This window comes from Panulirus ornatus, chromosome 59 (genome assembly GCF_036320965.1).
Source record: "Panulirus ornatus isolate Po-2019 chromosome 59, ASM3632096v1, whole genome shotgun sequence".
Classification (NCBI taxonomy): domain Eukaryota; kingdom Metazoa; phylum Arthropoda; class Malacostraca; order Decapoda; family Palinuridae; genus Panulirus; species Panulirus ornatus.
This window is the reverse complement of record NC_092282.1, coordinates 8,697,190-8,718,159: the sequence shown is the minus strand read 5'-3', so window position 1 is coordinate 8,718,159 and position 20,970 is coordinate 8,697,190. Positions and strand designations below refer to the sequence as shown.

The 20,970-nt window shown below is 38.0% G+C and overlaps 1 protein-coding gene across 45 annotated transcripts in view; it reads left to right on the top strand.

The window, feature by feature from the left end:
• The window catches only part of LOC139767191 (muscle calcium channel subunit alpha-1-like), a 1,449,841-nt gene that overhangs the window by 793,112 nt on the left and 635,759 nt on the right, over positions 1 to 20,970 (top strand). For 37 of the 45 annotated variants that reach the window (XR_011717010.1, XM_071696301.1, XM_071696297.1 and 34 more), the window contains one exon: positions 20,075 to 20,213. Coding sequence is in view for 44 of the 45 variants with exons in the window: in XM_071696301.1 (XP_071552402.1) it covers positions 20,075 to 20,213 (139 nt within the window). In the remaining variant the exon portion in view is untranslated. Of the gene's footprint in view, positions 1 to 19,407; positions 19,544 to 20,074; positions 20,214 to 20,970 lie in introns of all 45 variants that reach the window. The other 8 variants (XM_071696270.1, XM_071696267.1, XM_071696263.1 and 5 more) reach the window with 1 other exon arrangement.

Below are 20,970 nucleotides of genomic sequence, written 5' to 3'. Positions count from 1 at the left end.
CATAAAGATGCAGGCTGTTCTCATCCACACAAGTTTTGAGAAAGAAAGCAAATTATTTTTCAGAACACATATAATAACTACTTTATCTCTACAAATAAGCAAAATTGTGTTAACAAAACAGCCCATGGGAAAGATGGATGATTCTTATTTTGGTGTCCATGATTTTTTTAAAATTCTGAAATATGTCCATTATACTTTATAAGACTTGATTTCTCAAATATATTATCACTGAGGTGACAGCAATCATATCTGAGGAACTTGCTCCAGTGCTGAATAAAGGTTCCATGGGAGTGCTCCATAGGTTACTGGAACACTTGGCTAGCACTTGGCCAGAAGAAACAGGGAAGGAAAGTCTTCCTCATATGTTTCTCAGTATTCCAGAGGGTTGTTATCCTCAGGAACAGGAGGACCTTCTGGGTAGATCTTTATCCACTAGTGAGGAGGTTACAGTAATTGCTTTTTAGGAGGCTGCCATGATGCTGAAAACCATCATCTTGCAGGGGACAAGTAGTAGGCTTTTTTTTTTTTTTTTTTTTTTGTAGCGATAAACTACTCAGATCAAATCATGGTCTAGCTAATGAAGGAACTAGGAGAGGGGTGGATAGTGAGGAGACAGCTTGGTGGTGGTGGTGGGGGGAGTGTCCTTGCATGGGTAATCTTGATTGTGAACGAGACCTGAGGAACAAGGCGTCCATTTTGACACTATAATGGTAGCGGTAGAGGATGGATGGGACCTTGGCAGTGGGGATCTTCAGGGTAGTGGTAACCTCAAAGGCAGAGAAATTAACAAAGAAAGGTCAAGTTGGGTCAGTTGGGGACAACTCGGGCAGTATAAGTAGTGGGTAAGCACAGCTACAGACCAACTCTAAAGTAACTTTTAGGAACAATGCTGGCACGGTCCAGTGCAGGGAGGGTCAGAGTAAGGCAGCTAATTCAAAACATATGGAGAACTGTCTCTCTCCGGCTGTTGCACATGTAGGCATTAACAGGGATAATACAAACACTCATACCAACAGTAGAAAAAAAAAAAGGCATATTCAGTCCAGAAATCAATGCAAAAGAAAAGTATGATATACACAAATACCTGGAGCATCGTTACAAAACATGATGAACTTATATCCTATGCAGTTACTAAAAACCAAACATTATTGTAATCTCAGTGTAAACACTTAATCGCCGAGTTAGAAGTACCCAGATATAAAATGTTTATGAAAGACCGCTGTTAAGATAAGCAAAGTAGACACACAACTTACGACTCTTCATTTTGACATTACTGACAAGTTCAAAAGTAAAGTACATCTCGGCATTATTTGCAGACTTCCTAAGCAAAAAGATGTTATATAATGATATCAAAACTACAGTAAACAGTAAATAGGCTATGATAGTAGACTTCAACAGTCCAAGCATAAACTGAAACATGTTGTGACTGAAAGGGAATGAGACTGACGGAACTGATTGAAGACGCTTTTCTAGAAGTTAATCAAAATACTAACTAGAGGTAAAAACATTCCTGATCTTATCCTCATCAGTGACACAAACTTGATAAACTGCAAAGTAGGAGAAAGTTTGTCAAACAGCGATCACAGTTTGATTAGATTAGAGATAAATTTAGAATATGAAATAAATGACAACAAACTCTTGATCCCAGATTACAGGCAAGCAAATTTTGAAAACATTGGACTATGATAATTGCACAGTAGGGGAAATGTGGAATAATTCTTAAAACACATTTTTTGAGACTGAAAATTAACAAATTCCACAAATTACAGAGCTCTTGCAGTATTTCAGAACCATCATGGATGAATAGGAGAACAGAAGAACTGATTCGCCAGAAGAAAGCATATAAGAAATTCAAATCAATGAGAACCAATGAAAATTTGTAGGAATTAATCATAATCCAAAGAGAGTGTAAGAAGGTCATAAGACAGAGTAAGTGCAAGAAAGAAAAAAGGAACTTTCCTGAAAGTTAAGAATAATCCTAAGGAATTCTTCAAATGTATATGATGGAGGAAGACAGTAAAAGAAGAAATTGGACCATTACTAATCAAACATGACACACTAACTACTGACGATGATGAAATGGCTACTATAGTAAATTATTCTTTCAACTCTGTATTCACAATTGAAGAAACATCCCAAATACCTTAACCAGTGAAAACGTTTCAAGGATATGATGAAGAAGAGTTGAAAAATCGAGAAATATAGAGCTCTGAAGTATTTAACTACCTGGACCATTTAAATCCTAACAAGTCCAGCGGCCCAGATAACTTAACTCCAAAATTTTTAAAGGAGGTCAAAAGACAGCTAATATACCCAATAACAAGATTATTCAGCAAATCTCTATCGGATGGTCAGGTGCCAACTAAATGGAAACTAGCAAATGTTGCTCCTATATATATAAAAGGAAACAAAAAGTATGCCCAATTAGCCTTGCGCCAGTGTGAAGTAAAATGATGGAAAAACAATACGAGATGAAATTGCCCAATTTCTAGAACACAGATTATATCAGACAATCAACACAGTTTCTGCAATAGAAGATCCTGCCCGACGAATTTGCTGGAATTTTTTAATTTCATTTATCAGAATTGGGATGAAAAATTACCATATGATGTAGTATGTTTAGATTTCCAAAAGGCTTTCAATAAAGTACCTCACAAGAGAGTTTTACGTATACTTAATGCACTCGGAATCAGTGAAGAACTCTGTACATGGATCAGAGACTGGCTTACCTGAAGTGTGTAGCATGTAGTATTAAATGGCAAAGCCTCAGATTGGTTAGATGTAATGAGTGGTGTGCCACAGGGGTCGGTCATAGGCCCAATTCTTTTCATAGTATACGTTAATGACCTAGAACTCAGTCTTATATCTAAGATCTTAAAGTTTGTTGATGATGCCTGCTTAGGAGTTAAAGATGTAAACAGGCAGGACTGTGAAATGATCCAAAGAGATCTTGACTTACAAGCAGAGTAGTCAGGCAGATGGCAATTGAAGTTTTATGTAGACAAGTGTAAAGTTATGCACTATGGCGACAAGAATATACATTACAACTACAAACTATTCGGAAACTCTCCAACTAAAGTAGATGATGAAAAGGACCTTGGAGTTTTCATTAGCAACAATCTGAAATACACTAAACAGTGTCAATTAGCAGGTAAAAAAAGGCAACCAAATGTTAGATTTTGTAGCCAGGAACTGAAATACACTAAACAGTGTCAAGCAGCAGGTAAAAAAAGGCAGCCAGATGTTACGTTTTGTAGCCAGGAACATAGATTACAAGACACCAGAAACAATTCTCACACTTTATAAATCTCTAGTAAGACCACACCTTGAATATGCAGTCCAGTTTTGGTCCCCAAACTATAAAAATGATGAGGAAAAATTAGAGCAAATACAAAGATGCATGACAAAATTGATCCTATCCCTTAGAAATCTGGCTCATGAAGAAAGGCTAAAACAATTGGATCTGTTCTCTTCAAACTTATAGACTTAATGGTTACTTAATCCAAGTGTTCAAAATTCTGAACAAGTTTTATAAAGTAAGTCTCAAGCATCTTTCCAAAGTACAAGAAAATATGGTTATCAGGACAAATAGAATAAAACTCAAAGCTAAAAGATGTGTGGGTAGGGGAAAAAGCATCTTTTCCTATAGGTGTGTTGAGCACTGGAATACGTTACCATCAGATATAATGAATGCTAAGACTATAGATACTTTCAAAAGTCAGGTATACTCTAAGAAAAACGCCAGAAATAAACTGTATAAGCAACAGCGGTAATGGGGACACTAAACGGCTAATGTGCAGCAGTGGGGAATCAATGATAGCTTGAAAAATTGCTGAGCAGAATTACATTTTCTTGTCAAGTTAAAATCCATTTTTTTTTGAGTTTTTTGTTTTTTCTCCAGACATCCCAGTTGTGGGCCAATCAGGCCTCCTGTTGTCTGTCTTTCTCATGTAAACTCATGCTGGTCCTCTCGTGACAGGTGTGGCAGTTGGAGAGGTTATTTTCAGCTGTCTGCAATAGAGTATGATTGGCTTGATGAATGACAGGCATAGCAAGACACCAGTTAACATGAATTTCAATACTTTCTCATGGTATTCAAATATGAATATTTTTCTTTTTCTTACCCAAGTGTTCAAATACAAATATAAAAACTTCACAAGATGTACATAAATGTATTTAGATATGAATAAGTTAAGAGGGTGTATATAGTCATTGAAACTACGGATACCTCAACATTTCTTTGTTAATGTAGACAAGGAAATAGAGTTCAGTAGCCTAGACCCAGAGCTTGGTGGTGAAAGGTTTTGTGAAATTTTCAATGGAGGTGAAGGAATATAGGTAACTCAAGCCTTGAAAATCAGAGGGAATGGTAAGAAAGATGAAAGAATGGTTTAATAAAGAGAGGAAGGAGTAAGTATAGCAAGAAAAGAAAGAAGGAACAAATAATCTTTGAAAGGAATATTTTAGACAAGGCGGGAGAAAATCCAAAACTTTTCCACAATTTATTAGGAGTTAGTTTTCACTTCAAGAACAGCTAGTTAGGCTAAGGGATTTGGAGGAAAAAGTTGTAGAGGATGGTATAGTAGGAAATGAATAACAAGTTCAAAAGTGTTTTACAGATTAAGACTCAATAGCTCCAACATCTGTAAGTTAGAATGAGGAGAAGGTATTAGAAATTATTGAAATATCTAGAAAATACTGAAAATTCTTGACCTATACTAGGCTTGTGGTTCTGATAGAATTTCACCAATTGTACTGAAGATGTGTGCAAATGTGTTAGATAAACAATTTGATTATGAAGCTGGAATGCCATGTGCAAATAAGGGGTAAACTCCTCCAATGGATTGCAGATTACCTCAGTGAAAGGGAACAGAGGATGCATGTTAGAGGAGCCTTCCCTGAATGGGTTGAGGTAATCAACTGAATGTCACAGGGTTCTGTTCTGGGACCAGTTCTCTTCTTGATGTATATAAATGACTTACCTGAATGTGTTTGCAGATTATGCAAAAGGTCATGAAGCTTGTGAAAAGTGAGGAGGTTAGCATCAACTTACAATCGGACCTAAAGAGACGCTTAAGGTTGGTCTGATTCATGGTTGATGAAATTCATCCCAAGTAAATATTTAGTAATGATGATGGGAGGAATGAAAGAAGGCTTCAATATGATTATTATCTTTCAGGAAATAAGCTTCAGGATTCTATGGGTGAGTAGGATTTAGAAGTGAGCCTGATCCCTAAACTGTTGCCCGAGTTCCACATTTAGAAAATAGTTAGGAAGACAAACTGTTCAATGGTAGACATTAGAAAAATATTTATGTATATGGACAAGGAAATGTTTACCAAGCTGTTCATATCCTAAATTAGGCAATATTAGAAGATGCTTCTCAAGTGTGGTCGTCACATCTAAAGAAGTACACCTCATCCAACCCTTGATGGGATTAGACATGTGTCATTGGTGATCTAGAGCTGCCAGAGGTTAACTGTCGACCATCCCCCATCACCCCATCCAGTTGGATACTTGGATTATGCATGATTGGACCAGTGAATCAGTGAGAGTTTCTCAAGGGGTGTGTATCAGAACTGCAGTTACTTGTTGTACCCACCATGACATTGACAATTGCCCAACCTTCCATACAATGAAGTAGTGTACCAGAGACTCGGTGAGAATCTCCTGAAGTGTGTAAAGACCATGATACCAGCAGATGCCAGCACTAGCACTTTCCTTGCCATGTCATCTGTCACTGAAACCTCCTCCTGCCTCATTTTCCATTGACCAGCATCAGTTACCACAATCACATTTGGAAAATAGGAAGACAAACCATCCAATGGCAGATATTAGAAAAGTTTTTAAGTATATGGACGAGGGAATGTTTACCAAGCTGTTCATATCTTAAATTAGGCCAATATTAGAACATGCTTTTCAAGTGTGGTCATCTCATCTAAAGAAGTACACCTCATGCAACCCTTGATGGGGTCAGACATGTGTCATTGGTACTCTAGAGCTGCCATAGGTTAAGTATCAACCATCCCCCACCACCCCATCTAGTTGGGTACTTGGATTATGCATGATTGGACCCACCATCTTCACACAAGACTGTTTGCTTTAATGACTCTAATTGTGAGAGAGATATATTAATTAATGACCAGTGAATCAGTGAGAGTTTCTCAAGAGGCCTGTGTCAAAACTGCAGTTACTTGTTGTACCCACCATTACATTGACATATGCCCCAACCTTCCATACAATGAAGTAGTGGACCAGAGACTTTGTGAGAATCTCCCCAAGGGTGTAAACTCCATGACACCAACAGGTGCCAGCACTAGCACAGTCCTTGCCATGTTAGCCGTCACTGAAACCTCCTCCTGCCTCATTTTCCATTGACCAACATCAGTTACCACAGTCCCCTTGTACCAACCTTAAGCTATCTATTAACAAAAACACAGCTGAGCAAGCAAATAGCTTAGTTTTCAGTTAGTTATGTATATGTCAACTACTATATTACTGTAATGCAACCAACATGAAAACATTCATCACTTAATGTTCACCATTAAATATATAATGTATATCAGCCACAATATTACTGCAGTTCAACCAGTGTGTAACAGCACTAAATGCACAGTATATAACCCATAGAACTTGCTCTGCTTCTTGTACTATGTAGATATATCTCACTGATGTGCTTATCTTAAATGTAGAAGTATAGATGTATCCAACCCCTCCTTGATGTTAGTGCTTATCTTAAATGTAGAAGTATAGATGTATCCAACCCCTCCTTGATGTTAAACTCATTTGTGATTAATTATCACTGTTTTGCTCCCCCAGTTCTGTAATGTCTCATCTGTATATTTTCCTAAATGGCTACCTGAATTCCATAGACAGTTATTCATTTACTTATTCATTTATTTATTTGAGTATTTATGTATTTACTGATTAATTTAAAGAGCTAATAGACAAGGTCCAGAGGAGGGCAACAAAGCCAGTACTAGAAGTATGAGAGCTGAGATTCAGGAAAAGGCAAAAGGCTTTAAATTAGCCTGCCTTGGAAGAGAGAGGATTAAGGGGTAACATGATAACAACCTTTAAATTTTTTATATCAAACTGATGATTTAGACACTTAACAGTTCTTTGTGAGATGTAGAGATGGAGTACCCAGGAGGCCACAGCATGAAATTAAGCGAGAAATTCATTATAAAAGTTAAGAAGTGCTGCAGTATGAGTGATGGATGAATGGAATAAGATGGTTTAGGACATGGTTAATGCAGACAGCATACATATATTTACAAATATGTATGACAGTAGAGAATGTTCAAGAGATAGGGCTCTGTCAGTGTGAAACTATCTCCCCATGTGGTACAAATAGGTGATTGCAAATAGATAATTACAGAATGCAAATACTTTATCCCTTGCTACACACCTCTCTATATTTTGTTTTCCTGTCTCAACAAACACTTGTGGTAATCCTTTTGTTACATTCACTAATGTTCATAATTGTAAGTATACTTTACCCAAAAAGTCCTCAATTATTTTATCAGTATACGGAGTGTTGATACAATATATTTTCATTATATGTATTTGGATGTTTGATTTGAGATAATTTTGATTGTTATTCAATGGATACTTTGCTCATGAAAATTGATATTGAACACCTTTAAACTGTCCCTTCATAAAGATGAATATTCAACTTGATAAAACAGTGAAATTTTGAATTATGTAAATGCGATAAAAAATTTAATGCTGAATGATGGAAAAGCCTATCAGCCAGAATGAGCGCCATGTCAAGAAACTTTCCTTCTTTGAAGCACAAGGCCAAATCATGCAGCATTCACATGAGAAATGTATTGGTGTCTCTTGACGAGAGGGTTTTATTAAAGCAACAAGATATAAGGTGGTAAAAGCTGCAGCCCCTTTAAACTCCACTGGATAGCAGTCTGATGAGTATTGCTCATACATATGACATGCTTTGCTTAGATATCTTATGCATGCAAGTGTTGCCATTTGTATATGCAGCTTAACCCTGCATATGATCTGCAGACACACACATGTTAATTCATGGTGAGTAACTGTAGTTATTCCTTTTGATGACAATGCCATTGGCAGTGAAAGTATCCATTTATATTCCAAGGGTAGGCTCTGCACTAACGGAACACCTAAATCCATACAGTGACATGCATTGGGTGGTATGATTTAATGCCGAGTCACTCATTTGGATTAATACTTGAATATGGTTGCAGGGTCATAGGAGATGTTGAGAATGATGAGGAATACATCAATTTACCAAAACCTAGAAAAGCTCCAAGTTTGATCTGATACAAGGTTGATGAAATTTGTCCCAAGTAAGAGCAATGTAAAGAGGGTAGGAAAAAGTGAGAAAAGATATTGCTACAAATATAATCTGGAAGGAAATAAGTTACTGGAATCTGAGTGAGAGGGACTAAGGGGTCAACATTGCATCTACCACGACACCTGAACTCCACCTCAGGAGAATTGTTAAGGTGACAAACTATTTGCTGTCTATATTAGAAATGGAGAAAAACTGGAGGAAGTGAAGTGTTTTAGATATCTGGGAGTGGATCTGGCAGCGGATGGAACCATGGAAGCGGAAGTGGATCATAGGGTGGGGGAGGGGGCGAAAATTCTGGGGGCCTTGAAGAATGTGTGGAAGTCGAGAACATTATCTCGGAAAGCAAAAATGGGTATGTTTGAAGGAATAGTGGTTCCAACAATGTTGTATGGTTGCGAGGCGTGGGCTATGGATAGAGTTGTGCGCAGGAGGATGGATGTGCTGGAAATGAGATGTTTGAGGACAATGTGTGGTGTGAGGTGGTTTGATTGAGTGAGTAACGTAAGGGTAAGAGAGATGTGTGGAAATAAAAAGAGCGTGGTTGAGAGAGCAGAAGAGGGTGTTTTGAAGTGGTTTGGGCACATGGAGAGAATGAGTGAGGAAAGATTGACCAAGAGGATATATGTGTCGGAGGTGGAGGGAACGAGGAGAAGAGGGAGACCAAATTGGAGGTGGAGAGATGGAGTGAAAAAGATTTTGTGTGATCGGGGCCTGAACATGCAGGAGGGTGAAAGGAGGGCAAGGAATAGAGTGAATTGGAGCGATGTGGTATACCGGGGTTGACGTGCTGTCAGTGGATTGAATCAAGGCATGTGAAGCGTCTGGGGTAAACCATGGAAAGCTGTGTAGGTATGTATATTTGCGTGTGTGGACGTATGTATATACATGTGTATGGGGGGGGTTGGGCCATTTCTTTCGTCTGTTTCCTTACGCTACCTCGCAAACGCGGGAGACAGCGACAAAGTATATAAAATAATTAGAAATGCATTTAAGTTCATGGATAACAAAATCTTCAGCAGACTCTTTGTCATGGTATTAGACCATGATTAGAGTGTCCCTCTCAATTTTGGTCATTGTACTTAAAGAAGCTTAAAGTTAAAGTTTCAAAACCAGTTTGATAATGTCAACATTGAAGATTTTTCATGAGATATGAAGACAGAGTAACCACAGACCATAACTAGAAGCTAAGCAAGAAGATTACTAGAAAAGCTGTGAAAAACTATTTCTCTAGCATTAGAGTAATGGACGAATGGAATAACTTAGGAATGAAATAATGAATCCTAACAGTATACAAAAGCTTAAAAGGTTGCAAGATGGAAGAGAAAGTTTAAGAGATGAGTGTACAACATCATTGTTATACTGTACAAATAGGGGATGAAAAAATAATCACAGGTAAGGAACAAAGAAATTCATTCACTAGTGATTTCTTTACAGAATGATGTTTCTCCATAGAGGTGCTTTATTGTAGGAAATTAGGGATGTAAGCCATACACCTTTGGATGAAACCAATCCTAATTGGATAACTGGCTAACAGGCAAATATAATTGAGCTTCTTACAGATTGTTCTTTACTTTAGAGTGTAATTGATCCTTTCATAATCATTAAGCAATCAAATGCTTCACCTTGCAGTGTCTGGTTAATCTTGTTGTATGTGCATTGGTTTTTGAAGTCTTTTAACTATCTTGGGAATGAATAGAGAATCAATGTTGTTATGAGTTAAAAGTGTTAAACATTCTGAAGTATACCTTCTGGCAAGAGAGTTGATCATAACTTTTCCTGTAGTTGTTTTACAAGAAGAGAGGTAGCAAAGCTAGAGATGGATAGAATAACCTGGTTATTGGTGACAACCTTAATTGTAGGCAGTTTAGAATTATTATCTGGAACAGATGCCATGCACATCTGCACGCCTGTATTCCAGCAAGAAAATAACTGCTTACTGGACACCATAATAAGATGAGAGTGGAGTATGCTCACACATATCCTTACACAATATGTAATCTATATAAATGAATGACAGCATTATATGCTAGCATTAAACACAACAGTAGTACCAGTAGTTACAGCAGTTTTAGGGGATGGGCCTATGGCAACACCGGCACAAGCGTACCAACACATGCTCATAACCCCTCATGCATTTCGTATGATTTTGTTGTCTCATATTAGTACGAGTGACAAGGTGGTCAATACTTTTTTGACGACTTTACAAACACTTGTAATTACGAGTAACCTCCAAAAAACATTTTTCTAATTTCAACTTCAACATTCAAATGATCCCTCATATTTGCAAACTGGACTTTCTTAAATTTGCATTTTTTACTTAAATTTTGCTTAATGTGATATTCTCTTAGCTATACTAGTTTCAGAATGTATTAGTCACAGTATTACAGACAGGTATAAATATGTACTCTAACTATATGCAAATTATCATAGTTTCGTTATTCTCCATCCTGTGAACAATGAACTTTCAAATAGGATCCAAGAATGTAACCAGTTTTTAAGTTAGAGACTCAGTAATTAGAATTTGCAGGTAGCAATTGATGGTGAACTTTTGGAAGAGATCAGAAGTGTAGAGCATTTGGGTCCATTTGTACATTAATAGCTCAATAGAAGATGAAATAAAGGAGGTAGCTCTCTAAAGAAGCAGGGTTATTGAATCTTCAGGGAGAATTTAAAGGGTATGACAGTGTGGTTTTACAAACCCAAATCCCAGGACCCCTATTATGGGACATCTGCTGCGTCAAGGCTGCATTATGATCAGTAGCGTGGAAAGGATGGACTCTTTTCGAATAAGAAGTTTGCTGATGAGAGTGTACTGACTTCCAAGAGCTAACATTTGTACTTAGATAGGTGGAGTCGGGTAACACAACCCATAGGAGTGAAACATAGATGCAAACTGAAGCAAACAGAATGCTGAAATGATCTATATAATGATTGCATGCTGTGTTAGCCAGTGGGATGTAGTAAGTGAAGAAATGGTTGTGAGAAGTTAAATGATGATGATAGGGAAAAGAATGGATTGTGGTGGCACAAAGTGGATCAAGAGAAATACCTTGAAGTGGTTTGGTCAGATGGTCACATGATGATTCATTGGTAGAATATTTTTATTTAAAGGTAAGGTTGAAGGAAATAGATAGCAGTAGAGACAACTGGCACCATGGAAGAGGAATATCAGGGAATATGTTAGAAAGATTACCCAGAAAGGTGTGAGGGAATAAAACATATTAGAGAAGTGTCTTTGAATAGGGCAGCCTCATGACTTTTGCCTTGCCTACTCCAGAAGAGGGAGTTCCTAGGAGGAACAAGGCATCAGAGAAATATGTATTTAGATAGTAGCCTGTAAGTTATATCTCCCCATAGCCTGTATAGATTACTCTGAGACATGATGGTTATAAATGCTTTGGTTATTTTGATTGGTGAGCTATGTTGTACATGTCATAGAAGGCTCTTCCTGATGCATTTGTGGGATAGATGTGTCATTAGAGACTCTTGGACTGTTAGAAAGATTATTGTGTAATATTTTTCAAAAGCTTCAGTTAACTAACGTAGTAAATGTCATTTCTCATCCAGCTCTCCATCAACAGGTGATGTGGTAGAATATGATTTTAAGGAACTGAGTTCCTTCTCTGATCTAAAAGATGTAAATTACTTTTGAGAAGTAAGAGTTATTTTCATTGTCATTGGTATTTTGCTTAGGAAAAGAATTTCACTGTCTTCTCTCGTTGTTAAGATTCAGTATGTACTCTGTTAGAAACCTTTACATCATTTATATCTTTGCCCAAAAGATCATGCTCATTTGCAGCATTCTCCATTTAAATAGAGTTTGCAGATAGATTAACAATCAGTAAATGAAAGATGAAAACCTGCAAGGGAAGGATAAGCCTGTGTTAATATTGTAAGGAGAATGAATGATCCTTAAGGTCATTCTGTGGGCATTCTAAAGATGTACCTTTGATTTTGATGATTATTTGTCTCGTGTAGATACGAATTCAGCTAAATGTTAGGGATATGCTATAATTGGTATTAAATATCTTAATAGCTCTTAGATTCTAGGCTGATTTCATGTTGCAAGAAGTCATATATACATTCACAGTTTTTTTTTTTTTCCTGTCTCCCGCGTTTGCGAGGTAGTGCAAGGAAACAGACAAAAGAAATGGTCCAACCCACCCCCATACACATGTATATACATACGTCCACACACGCAAATATACTTACCTACACAGCTTTCCATGGTTTACCCCAGACGCTTCACATGCCCTGATTCAATCCACTGACAGCACGTCAACCCCGGTATACCACATCGATCCAATTCACTCTATTCCTTGCCCTCCTTTCACCCTCCTGCATGTTCAGGCCCTGATCACACAAAATCTTTTTCACTCCATCTTTCCACCTCCAATTTGGTCTCCCACTTCTCCTCATTCCCTCCACCTCCGACACAAATATCCTCTTGGTCAATCTTTCCTCACTCATTCTCTTCATGTGCCCAAACCATTTCAGAACACCCTCTTCTGCTCTCTCAACCAGGCTCTTTTTATTTCCACACATCTCTCTTACCCTTACGTTACTTACTCGATCAAACCACCTCACACCACACATTGTCCTCAAACATCTCATTTCCATCACATCCACCTTCCTGCGCACAACTCTATCCATAGCCCACGCCTCGCAACCATACGACATTGTTGGAACCACTATCCCTTCAAACATACCCATTTTTGCTTTCCAAGATAATGTTCTCGACTTCCACACATTCTTCAAGGCTCCCAGAATTTTCGCCCCCTCCCCCACCCTATGATCCACTTCCGCTTCCATGGTTCCATCCGCTGCCAGATCCACTCCCAGATATCTAAAACACTTTACTTCCTCCAGTTTTTCTCCATCCAAACTTACCTCCCAATTGACTTGACCCTCAACCCTACTGTACCTAATAACCTTGCTCTTATTCACATTTACTCTTAACTTTCTTCTTTCACACACTTTACCAAACTCAGTCACCAGCTTCTGCAGTTTCTCACATGAATCAGCCACCAGCGCTGTATCATCAGCGAACAACAACTGACTCACTTCCCAAGCTCTCTCATCCCCAACAGACTTCATACTTGCCCCACTTTCCAAAACTCTTGCATTCACCTCCCTAACAACCCCATCCATAAACAAATTAAACAACCATGGAGACATCACACACCCCTGCCGCAAACCTACATTCACTGAGAACCAATCACTTTCCTCTCTTCCTACACGTACACATGCCTTACATCCTCGATAAAAACTTTTCACTGCTTCTAACAACTTGCCTCCCACACCATATATTCTTAATACCTTCCACAGAGCATCTCTATCAACTCTATCATATGCCTTCTCCAGATCCATAAATGCTACATACAAATTCATTTGCTTTTCTAAGTATTTCTCACATACATTCTTCAAAGCAAACACCTGATCCACAAATCCTCTACCACTTCTGAAACCACACTGCTCTTCCCCGATCTGATGCTCTGTACATGCCTTCACCCTCTCAATCAATACCCTCCCATATAATTTACCAGGAATACTCAACAAACTTATACCTCTGTAATTTGAGCACTCACTCTTATCCCCTTTGCCTTTGTACAATGGCACTATGCACGCATTCCACCAATCCTCAGGTACCTCACCATGAGTCATACATACATTAAATAACCTTACCCCCTTTTTTAATAAATTCCACTGCAATACCATCCAAACCTGCTGCTTTGCCGGCTTTCATCTTCCGCAAAGCTTTTACTACCTCCTCTCTGTTTACCAAATCATTTTCCCTAACCCTCTCACTTTGCACATCACCTCGACCACAACACCCTATATCTGCCACTCTATCATCAAACACATTCAACAAACCTTCAAAATACTCACTCCATCTCCTTCTCACATCACCACTACATTCACAGGTACACCACCAATTTTCCGGCACTCTTGGTTCCAAAGCCTTCCTGGATTAACTGTTTTGCCGGACCAAGCGTGGTCATGAAATAATAATTCATCAGCACACCTCTAACCCACTAATTATACATCTACCATGTGTCTAAAGTATATCATGGCCTTCTAGAAATTTAGATTTAACAAATATCAAATGTTTGAGCACTCTAGGATGGTAAGTTTGTATGTAGATTGTTTGAATCCTGTGGGGCCTTCTTCGTCTTCTGTTTTTAGTGTTTTCTTTGGTGTGCATTCCCTGAATAATGCAGTTTCGTCTGCATTATACACCTGCTGAGGACTGAGGTGCTCTTCAGCTACGAGTTTTGCTGATTTGTCCACAAACTCAGCAGCTCCTTCGTGGTTTGCAGGCCACTTTTCTCCGCACACTTTATTCATGGAAATTCCATGACACTTCTTGAATCATTGAAGCCATCCTTCACTAGAGTCACACTCATGTTGTAATTTAAGTTCTTTATGGAACAACTTAGCCTGGTTCATTATCATGCTGCCTGACAAGTCCACTTTATCACTCCGATGCTGTCGAAACCATTCCATCATCACTCGATCATGCTCAGTACTCTTACCATCTTTCATAGTTTTTCTAATCATCATTTGCTTCTTGGAATCGCTGTCTGCATAGAATTCCAATATTTTCTCCCTTTGCTTCTTTATATCATAAACAGTTGATGAACCAATACTGTAGATGTCACGCAGCTTACACACAGAAACACCACGGTCCATTTTTTTTAACAGTTCTACTTTTTCTTGGATTCGATATGGACTGGTGTTAACATTTGACACCACAACTGACACTCTCACATGTCTTAGAAGCCACAGCTAGGGTTAGATTTAAGCAAAATAAGCTAAGAATATCACAGAATTGCGGTATCACCACCAACAAGTGCAGTGTAAAGAATGTAAATAAGCGCGCCTTACACACAACACCATCTGTGGCCACCCAGTAAACTAGTCTTATGGCCGTGGTAATTTCAAACTCCCTCATGTAATTTTGTCCGGACTAAAGGACGTGCCAAACCATCAGTTGTCGGAGATTCGGCAGTGTACCTCTATATCCTTTTATGAGCTCTCATACTGAATTAGTTGCTAAATGTTTTGCATGTTGTTAGTTATTTGTGGGCTTGAGTAGTTCCAAGGATCCTTATTATTGGATTAGGAAGTACATTTCAAGTAATGTGAGTATGCAGTGAAGATGAAGTTGCAAGTTTAGCATCAAATGGTAGGTCATTTGAAAATTTGAATGAAGAAAAGATATTTCATTTTAAAAGAATAGGTTCATTTCTCTTTAATTTTAGACGATAGAACTGAAAAGAAATGTAGCGCTTTCACAGGAAAACTCATCGGGTTGATATATATCAGTATAGTTGATTGTAAAATGAGAGACGTAGACTGTGAGGGAGATAGATAGATGTATTGAGTGATTTGATTAGATGTGTAGACATTTCATATGAATATGCTGGAGGATTGGCTAGAGATTGTATGCATTGAGACTGTTTTGTCTCTGGAATTGGTAGCAAGGACATTGGTCTTGCCTGACGGATCGCAGTATCATTTGTAAAGTAAGAATATGAAAAGCAGTGTCACAAGCATGGAAGTCAGTGTTTCCCTATAACACACTAGGCATGAGTTAAAGGTGTATATGAGCGATGTAAAGAGGTTTTATGTGCCCAACCGATTCTATTAAATTTGAAATGGATTGATCATAGAAAGGTAGATAAAACTTAGTCTTTTGCATATGGAGGATATAGCTGCTTTTCCCTTTAAAGATGTTTTTATGTTTATTTAAATTCTTAGTGTGAAGTTTATTATTTTAAATCATAGATAGTTTGGAGATGACTCAAATTAATCTTGAGGATGATTCTTAGCTGCAATTGTGGTTTTCTTATTAATGTTCTTCTTGTAGAGGAAACATAGAATAGCAGCTTAATAAAAAGCAGTTTTAGTACAGATACTCCACCGAATTTCTGGCAACTGATGGTTCGGCACCTCCTTCAGTCCAGACAAAATTTCATGATGGAACTTGAAATTACTGCAGCAACAAGACTAGTTTGCTGGGCGGCCACAGATGGCGTTGTGTGTAGGGCGCGCTATTTACAGTCTTTAGACTGCACTTGTTGTTGGTGATACTGCAATTCTGGGAGATTTTTAGCATATTTTGCTTAAATTTAACCATAGCTATGGCTTCTAAGATATATGAGAGCATCAGTCGTGGTTTCAAACGTAAACACTAATCCATATCGATCCAAGATAAAGTAGAACCGTTGAAAAAATGGACCGTGGTGTTTTAGTGCGTATGCTGTGTGACATCTACTGTATTGGCTCATCAACTGTTTATGACATAAAGAAGCAAAGGGAAAAAATATTGAAATTCTATGCAGGCAGTGATTCCAAGAAGCAAATGACAATTAGAAAAACTATGAAAGATGGTTAGAGTACTATACATGATCAATGGTTTCTACAGCATCAGAGTGATGGAGTGGACTTGTCAGGTAGCATGATAATGGACCAGGCTATGTTGTTCCATAAAGAACTTGAATTAAAACATGAGCTTGACTATAGTGAAGGATGGCTTCAAAGATTCAAGAAGCGTTATGTAGTATCCATGGATAAAGTGTGCGGAGAAAAGTGGTCTGCAAACCACGAAGGAGCTGCCGAGTATGTTGACGAATTTGCAAAACTCATTGCTGAAGAGCACCTCAGTCCTCAGCAGGTGTGTAATGCAGATGAAACTGCATTATTCAGGGAATGCACACCTAGGAAAACACTAACAACAGAAGACAAAGAAGACCCCACAGGTTTCAAACAATCTAGGGACATACCTGTCATCTTAGGGTGCTCAGACATTTAATGTTTGTTTTATTTAAATTTCTAGCAGTCCTTGGTATGCTTTAGACACATTGGAGATGTATAATTAGTGGGTCAGAGGTGTATTGATAAATCATTATTACATTACCACGGTCGGTCCTGCAAAATGGTTAATCCGGCAAGACTTTGGAACCAAGAGTGCCAGAAAATCGGTGGTGTACGTGTATGTAGTAGGGTATTCCATATTTATATGGGTAATTTTTCAGTTAGTCTATTATACAGGATTATAACTTTAATCATCTTCAGAGATTCTGTCCCTAAACACGTTATGTGGGTAAGTTTTATACAACTGACCCTTTGCCAACAGCTGTGTGTGTGTGATTATTGTATCCATTGCCAATTCTTTAGAAATTACCTTGAGGAAGATGTATCACCTGTAATTGTTTTCTGTCTTACCTAGTAGAGGTTTGAATACTAGCATCTTATTTTCATTGATCATTCATAGGATTAAGTTTCTGAGACGGGACATTTAAGTTTCCTCATACATATTTGAATGATGTTTATGCTGTCATATGAATCATAATTTTACATGCCTTGTCTAAGTTTCTGGTTATTTATTACAAATGTTTTGGGGGTGGTTGATTTTGCTTAGATGGAGAGAAATATTCAATGATAATTTCCCCATCATCTTTCAATTGTTTCCTGCAGAAGTAGGTTCTTTGCTCTGTTTTGTAAAACTTACCAGAGAAATTATATTGTCTGTTCACCAGACTAGGAAATTACAACATTCTTTTCGGGTGCATGTGAATCAACACCAATCTGTAATTTTGGAGATCATGCCCTCATTTCTTTGATGAATCAATATTCATGACACTTGATGACAGTAAATCTCAGCATATCTATCTGAAAGATTAATAATACCATCTTTCACATTTCACATTTTTTTCATTCATTGTAACTGCAATTAATACATTTTCAGCAAGAGAGGATCATTTAGCTTTATTTTAGAGAAGTTAGTAGCTTAGTCTTTTGGTTTAAGTTGCTGTGGGTTTTTGAGAAGACTTTTTGCTCCTGATAAGCAAGCAATTGGTATAACTCTTCCCACATATCCTAACATACTACTCAGATTATGAACAGTCAGTCATGAAAGCATATCAGGGCAGTTGTAAACTAACTGGGAGTCATTTACAATACGATTATTCCCCACAAGTTATACTGTCATGTGTGAGACATCCTCTCATTAACCTCTCTCCATCTGTAGATTTGTTGGCACTTAAGATTACATAGACCTAAGGTGTTGCTCTCAGGTGATTTCCTGTTAGTAGGAGTATAAATGGCAAAAACATAGGATGGAGCAATTTTGATAGAAGAGGATAACTTGTAATTTTAGAATATGAATCATCTTATTTTTCTATTTCACTCCTATAAACCATTAACTGAACCAATCAAGGTAGCTAAGAATTACAGCAAGTATTGCCAGAAGAAATAATATTTGCCTTAGAGGTTTACTTAGACCATGGTTTCTTTTTTGTAATGAGTCACCTGTTTAACTTGAGCTTGAATATGATTTCCTCTCAGTTTTAGAACATGTGCCTTAGTTTATACTACCTTTATTGATTATATGCTGAATGTTTTCCCCTTATTCTGCCTTTTAATTTTCCTCATCCTTCTCCTTCTTTGTATATATTTTCATATGTGTTTTTAATCCCTTTATTATACATTCCATATTCTTATCTGTTACTCTTACCTCTCTGTTTGCAACTCATACTAAATATCCTCTTTCACCATTATTACTCTCTCATACACTTCTCTTTCCCTTACTTTCCTGATATTTTTTCTATTTCTGATTCCTTATTGCCTTTCTCTCCTTTCTTTTAACTTTTTGTCACATGCATCATCTAGTTAATTTCCCTATATCCCCCAAGACTCCCTACTTCAGATGTTTCATAACAAATTAGCTGCTCTGCCCCCTATATTTTACTTTTTTGTCCCGGCTTCAGTTCTTCCTTCCTCCGTACATTGTTAATGCACTTTCTATATACATTCCATCTTTTACTGTAGTCTTTTTCTCCTTCACATTTTTATACCTCAGTTGGTAGAGTCCATGTCCTACCAAATGCAGCCTCCATATTTGTTCTAGCGGCAGTCCCCCACCTCATTTCTAACATGTTATCCCAGGATACCTTCTTTCTTTTCCTTGCTCCCTGCTTCTCCTTATGCCCTTGGCCAGGTATCTTCCCCCTGGCCAGGCTCCCACTGCTCCCTTCACCACCTTGGCTGCTGGTGTGTTGCAGAAGAAGAGGATGATGGTGATGGAGAGAAGCGCCCACAAGGAATGCGGCCCCGTCGTGCCTCGCAACTTAGTACCGCCACCAAAGTCAAGCCTTTGCCCCCGTACTCCAGCTTTTTTATTTTCTCCCACACCAACAGGTATGTGTGTGTGCCACAGCTACAAGGCACATACTACCACACCCAAACAATATTTACATCTCAAGAGCCCCTGCCCTTCCCCTGAAAGACCTGTGGCTCAAGCAACACTGAGGGTCATGTGGGTAGTGGTAAAAAGTGGTCTGTAGTTTTCAGTCATTCTCTATCCCTGCTTCTGATTTAATTTTTTTTAAAAGGCAAACCTTTTTATGATATCATTAGCATGGTCTTCATCACAGATTAATTGCATATTAGCTTTATTGTTATGAACACACCTTAAGTTCCTCATGTCTACAGTATATATATATAATGGTAGGCTTTTTTCTATTCTGTTATATGTGTGACACACCACAGCCACCATCACCAGCATGACCCTCAGTAAAACTGAACAAGTCATGCCAGTCATAGCAATCATGGGATTTGCCCCATTGTTTTGCTGACATGGCCAAGGTTCTTCTTCCTTATGTACCAACCCATGGTTTCTGTTTATTTAGTTAATCCTTAAGATCGCATTCTCCATCATTCTTTTTCTAGAGGGGGACTTCAAAGAAACTGAGGGCGAGGATGGAGAGATGGTCCAAGCCTCACAACCTCCCCAAAACGAAAGCAGCACCACTAAAGTTCAGCCCATTCCAAAATACTCCTCTTTCTTCATTTTTAACCATACAAACAGGTGATCTTAGAGCCCTCTCTACTACTTCCGTAACCACTATACTGTCTGCTGTATACTACTGCTACTTCTTAAACTCGTGTACTATTGATTATTATAATTTGTGTGCTGAGATAATGGGTGTTTCATGTGGTAAACAGAAAAGTTTTTGAGATTGAAGAATGGACCACTGCATTACTCTGTGTAGCCTGTGTGTGGATACTGGCAAGAGGAAGCTTCTGTTTATGCTTAATTAGTGCATCATGGGGAAAGGCATGTTTAGGTACCTTAACAAGAATGAGCTTATTTTTTCCTAAAACTATGTATTACATAGAGCAGAGTATACTTAAATGTGCATAATGAAATAGATAATTTATCTTTTGATAATGGATTTTTGCATTAACTAAGAAATGTATCTTGAGTAAGAATGTATGCACCATGGAGCTGCCGCATCCAAAGGAAAACTGATGCTTAGACTAGTATAAAGCATTGAAAGGTTTTCTCTTGTGTTTGGGTAATGCACTGTAGAAAGAGGATTGCTTGAGTGAAATACAGGTAATATTTGTGGAACTTTTTGAGAAAGATGTTGCTTTGTCCTGTGAAATATTTCTAGAAACTATTTTCTTCATCTCTTGAAAAGGGAAAATACTGATTATATTAGGCAGATAAGAAATATAATGGAAAAATTTTCTCTTTAATGCCATCTTATTAATTCTCTACCTGATGCCAAAAGTTGGCTAAGATATGCTTATACCCTTTTGGGTATGGTGGGTATTTAAGT